Source organism: Sycon ciliatum, chromosome 3 (assembly GCF_964019385.1).
Source record: "Sycon ciliatum chromosome 3, ocSycCili1.1, whole genome shotgun sequence".
NCBI classification, from domain to species: domain Eukaryota; kingdom Metazoa; phylum Porifera; class Calcarea; order Leucosolenida; family Sycettidae; genus Sycon; species Sycon ciliatum.
In genome coordinates, this window is record NC_088645.1 from 15,619,764 (window position 1) to 15,625,445 (window position 5,682).

A 5,682-nucleotide genomic window follows, 5' to 3' on the forward strand; every position below is an offset into this window, starting at 1 on the left:
GTCACTGTTTCCGAACACGATGTCCTCCACCTTGTTACATGCTGTCAACCAACAACAGATAAGTACAATGTACATGCATGAGACTATATTATCAAACCATGGTCGTTTTCAGCACAAGGTTCTAAGTTATAGAAATAACATAAGGAGGGGAAGGTGAGCGCAACCGAGATAAGCACGAGCTGAAAGTCTCAGCTTCCAAGTTGGAAGGCTGTTGGAGTGCGCATCCAAGATGTGCTAGGCTGTTAGCCAGTTAGTTAGTTGTAGAACGTCAGTACCGTTGGTCAGTGTCGTGCAATGTTATCGCATGAGCTGATTGTTTAGTAACTGGTGGTGTTAGTGGATATTATAGTGTAACTTGTAGTTCCTTGGTCCGTTTTACTTTTTATATAATCCTTGCCTCTCCATCCAAGTTCAATCATCAATATACTTTGTTTTTGAAGTACTTATTAGGAAAAGGAAAAAAACTTGGATGTTGAGCCAATAGTAATTATGTAAAGAGAAAAGTACACTATCTGACTGTATATTATCTTGTTATCTTGGTGGACTGTTAGTCATAACTAGTAACTTATAGGTCCTTTTCTCCTTACATATACGTATTTGGATATTGTATTGTCTTCCTGTAGGTGAATCCTGAGCTTGTTTGGAAAATCTTCTTCCCGCATTGCTGCCAGACTGTCCTGCAGCTAGCTGCTGGTGAGTTTTGTTCTAAGATGATGTCGGAATTGCAATGTCACTACTTCAACGTTGCTACTCTTGTAGCACATGCTTATGGCAGCGCAGCTGCTCTTGTTGCTGCCGCTGTTGCTGATGTTTGGTGTGTTCCCTTCACTATGCCTGGCACCCTCGCCTTCACTAGGTTGTCAATTGAAACTGCCCCAGTTATTAATTAATTGTATACCAGTGTGCCTATGTGCCTGTAGAGAGGGGTTTCCATCGACTTTCCAATTGTGACGTGCTCTTTGAAGTACTCTACACTTGATTTGTATAACATGACCTGGTTTTGTGGGTGTATGTGTGGATGTGTTGTGCAGATGGTGATCCTAAGTCTGAGAAAGCAGATCACGACCTGATATGGAACTTGCAGCTCATGACTTCTGTAAGCTTCTTGTACATATAGGGGGAAGTCCCCAGAGGCTTAGCAGAGGGCTTACGTGCCAGGTTCTTAGTTTTGGCTCTAATCCTTCTATCTGTTCCAAGCACCAACACGGCCCATGTACATATTACACATTGATGACCTCACTGACTTTGTTGCGGTTTTGTGTCCAACCTTTTGCTGGTGTTCCTCTTTGCCATGCTGGTTTACATGTGTATAGTGTGCATGCACTGGTGCAATGAGTTTGTACTTCGAAGTAGGACGGTGTTGAGACTGGCATACATCATTGCTGTTTATGTCGACATTGTTAAAGCTAGGAAATGGTGTAGATCGATGCGGTGTATGTTTGTGTTGTACCTGTTGTAGCTTGGAAATGGTGTACTTGTAGATCATTGTTGAGTATGTTGGTGTTGTTGTAGCTAGGAAATGGTTGGGGTCATTGCTGTGTATGTTGGTGTTGTTGTAGCTAGAACATGGTTTAGATCATTGCTGTGTATGTCGGTTCTTTTCTGTAGCTTGGAAATGGTGTGGACGAGACGGCACTGTTGTACAAGGAGGAGATTGTCAGCTTGCTGAAGGCTACATTGCACATTCGAAACAAGGAAACCTACTCCATGGCATCTGATGTGAGTTCTAGCAAGGGATGATCCACTGTTATTATTTTCTAATCTGCTGGTTTTCAAGACTGTCTACTGACTGGAAACTCTGCTGACAGATGACGTGGTATGCAGAGGTGCTTGTAGTGATTTTTATGAGTACTAGTATGCTGTTGCTGTTGTCACTGACAACGGGCCCAGCCTATAACTGATCCAAGACAGCGTATTCCTCATTCTACGCATTGAGCTACAGTTGGGCTAAAGAAATCCTACTCCCATTTCCTAATCAACCGTGTCAAGACATGCGTATGCGTGTCCACATGGAGCGTGTTCACGAGCGCATTCATTCATAGTGCTGGGGAGGGGGGGGGGGGGGGTGGTGCCCATTTCGCCCTTATCCCCAGCGTTGTTGCCCCGCAGAGTGGTATCAGCAAGACAGTTGCAATGTAGCAGCATATTGGTTCAGGTTGTTTCTTATTGCTTGTCCTGTTGTGCCTATCTATTTGGTTGCATGTGTATTGCCACCGCCATGGTCAAGTCTATTGTGGGGACTGCATGTGCATGTTACGCCATTGCTCTAACCCCATCTCCGCTTTGCTGCTGTTGGTGATTTGTCAATATGTTAAAGTGTATTTTATATTATCTTTTACTCTGTCCTTCCTTGCCGTATTGTTCTCCCTGTCTACTTACCTGTCAGTTTCTGGCTGGTCTCTTAGGCTCTTTGACAACGTTGTTCTGCACGGAGAAAAGAAGCACTGAAGAAGACTTTTCTGCTTCGCCGGAGGATCGTGACTATTTGAAGGTACATTCAAATCTCTCTTACCCACGGCTGAACGTTACAAGCGCCCTGGTCTACTGACCAGCATTTTCATGGAAACTATCCTTAAGCTATGTAAATGGTTCTCAGACGCATGCACTCTCTGCTTTACATGCATATTAACGCATGCATGTTGCAAGCTACAGATTCTTTGTAAATACAGGCACTACCTCCACTGCACTGCTGGGGACAAAGAGATATTATGAGTAGGGGTGAAACGAACATCGAATTTTGAATACGAACGAACTCGAACGAACATTCTCCATGTATTTCATGGATGAATTTTTTTTGAAGACCATACAGTCTGTCAGTACTGGCGTTCTCTGTACTTGGCTGGCCACAGTTCAGTATTGACGGTGTACGATACACTGCCAGAACAGAAATATTTTTTAATCGCGTCCGCCTGAGCTGAATCACAGCGTTTTGCAGCTAGCTGCAAAGTCCATCACCATCGTCCGGACGAGAGTTTTCTTCTCATCGCTAGCTCAGGTCGTCAGAGCAGGAGAACGGTACTTCTTGACGTGGGTACGGAGATTGCTCGTCGTCGCTCTGCTGTGTGATAGAACCTTTTTGAAATTGAGAAAAGGACTTCGTCTTTCCCGACCACTTTATCAAATTCCGCTCCAACTCCGGATCGCGATGAAAGGCTCGAATGTTTTGACATGATTGCAACGAGTGCACGTTTGCTTTCAGGAACAGATGTCACAAGCGACTCGAATCCTTTCACTACGAGTACAAATCTAACTCGGACACACAGAAATATTTCAAGAAACTTTGTCCCGACGCGACACTCAACTCCTTCAACTTGCTTCAAGTGATCATCAAGGCAAACACAGTCGATCAGCGTGCAAGCTCGCGATCTCCCAACCTACGCGGCTCCTTCGTGATCTAGTCACAAGCGATCTTTATGCTTGCTTGCTGTGTTCGTTTATCAATCTTGCGAGTTCGTTCGCTCGTTTTCAAATTTTTCGAACGAATATTCGAACTTTCGTTCGTTTCACCCCTAATTATGAGATTGGCTGCATTCTGGTTACTGGTTATCACCCTTGGTCTGATCCTGCTGCTGCTGCTGCTGCTGCTGCTGCTGCCGATGCTGCTACCGATGCTGCTACTGATGCTACTGCTGATGCTACTGCTGATGCTACTGCTGATGCTACTGCTGATGCTACTGCTGATGCTACTGCTGATGCTACTGCTGATGCTACTGCTGATCCTACTGCTGATGCTACTGCTACTGCTGATGCTGATGCTACTGCTGATGCTGCTGCCGATGCTACTGCTGATGCTGCTGCTGCTGCTGATGCTACTGCTACTGCTGCTGCTGATGATGATGATGCTGCTGATGCTGATGCTACTGCTGATGCTGCTGCTGATGCTACTAAGGCCACTGGCGAGCTGGGCGGCTGAGAAAACAGCAACCAGCAACTGCCTGCAAACTGCCTGCGCTCAGGAATCGTTAACAAACACTGGAAACCGAAAAGGAAGAATCAATACTGTTAGGTCCGACAGTTCTTCACTCCTATCACGATAGCGTGAAGCTTCCCAGTGCCCGAACTGACACTGGAAATATACTCGTGGTATGGCATGCGTGGGCATTTCCGGAGTCTCGTGACCTGCAATCATGACAACCGTGCCTCTCTGCCAGCACTTCCCATCAGTGTGAATGTACCCTATTGCTACTGCTGATGCTGTTGATGCTGCGAATGTTGCTGATGTTGATGTTGCTGATGCTGCTGATGCTGATGCTGCTGATTTTGGTGTTGATCGTGCTGCTGATGTTGATACCTTCACGGCTCACCATGACCTTTCGAAATTCCAATTACGTAAACCCCCATTTCTGCATCGTGTAGCATATTAGGGCTGCACCTCAACTCAAACGCTCAAAACACGGTCTCATTGCTGCGGACGTCACTTTAAAACAAGTATTCAGCAAGTCTTCGGGCATGATCGGGCCATCATGAGGGTGAAAACAGTCAACAACTGACGTATGCAGCAGCAAATAGACTGTGTTTTGATTGTGTGAGTTGAGGTACTCTAGTGTGTAAGTGGCTGCAATGGAGTCTGCGAGTGCTTAGAAAAGTTTATTTCGTATCTTCTGCATTTTTTTAAATTGCTTGTTGATCTACCAGTTAAGTGTTGCTGCTTTCTTGGTCGCTCTCGCTGTTGTAGGATTGGGGTGCTGGCATGCACATCGATGATATCACTGTCAAGTGGCATGTGCCCAATGAGGATGAGCTGGACTTTGTCGGCTCTCTTTTGGAGGAGTTCCTTGATCCGGAGATAAAGATATTGCAAGACGTTGCTGGTGACAAGTGTGAAACTGAGATGGACAAGTATGCTTTCCTTGCAAACTATACAGTACTGCTATTATTGACTGTGCAATGCTGCTAGTATTGCTTGCTTGCCGGTAGAAGAGTTAGAAGCAGAATTGCCTTGCTATGAGCACCTTTCCCTCCCCCACCCTCTCTCTCTCTCTCTCTCTCTCTCTCTCTCTCTCTCTCTCTCTCTCTCTCTCTCTCTCTCTCTCTCTCTCTCTCTCTCTCTCTCTCTCTCTCTCTCTCTCTCTCTCTCTCTCTCTCTCCCCACCCCCACCCACCCTTTTTCTCTCATCACATGTTTACCAAGTGCTTCTCATTGCCTGATGTTCTGCGCCCTTTTATTTACTATGTGTTGACAGAGAGGAGTTACACCTGCGCTTGTATATCATCAACGCCTGTCTTGAAGGTGCGGCTGCAATCTTACCTGATCTGGGCGTCGGTCAGAAGCTTGTCAATGAACCAAGGTAACTTGACCAGCACGTTCTCTCTCTCCACTTCCCTTGTTTCCTCAACAGAAACAGCCTCTCACGTACCATGTGTGTGTATGTGTGTGTGTGTGGGGGGGGGGGGAGTGAGTGTGTTTGTGTATGTGTGTGTGTGTGTGTGCGCGTGCATCTTTGCGTGTGTTTACGATGCTCGTACATGGCTCTTCACGCTGGTGCATTGAGCACGATTTGAGTGTGTACATGGCTCTTTACTCTAAGTGCATTGAGTGCTATTTCTGTATGGACAAGACTCTTCACTCGAGTGCATGGAGCACTATTTGAGCTGCCCTGGTCGGCCCTGATTGTGTCTACAGAAATTTTCTTGACTAGTTTGAGGGAAAGACAGAAACGGGAAAAGTCTGAAGAAAAAAAT

General features: G+C 45.9%; 1 protein-coding gene across 1 annotated transcript in view; it reads left to right on the forward strand.

Moving 5' to 3' along the window:
- The window catches only part of LOC135811549 (proteasome activator complex subunit 4B-like), a 53,177-nt gene that overhangs the window by 13,377 nt on the left and 34,118 nt on the right, over positions 1–5,682 (forward strand). The window contains exons 17-22 of the mRNA XM_065324778.1: positions 624–693; positions 1,032–1,096; positions 1,609–1,719; positions 2,387–2,491; positions 4,676–4,839; positions 5,184–5,288. Coding sequence (XP_065180850.1) covers positions 624–693; positions 1,032–1,096; positions 1,609–1,719; positions 2,387–2,491; positions 4,676–4,839; positions 5,184–5,288 — 620 coding nt within the window. The remainder of the gene's footprint in view (positions 1–623; positions 694–1,031; positions 1,097–1,608; positions 1,720–2,386; positions 2,492–4,675; positions 4,840–5,183; positions 5,289–5,682) is intronic.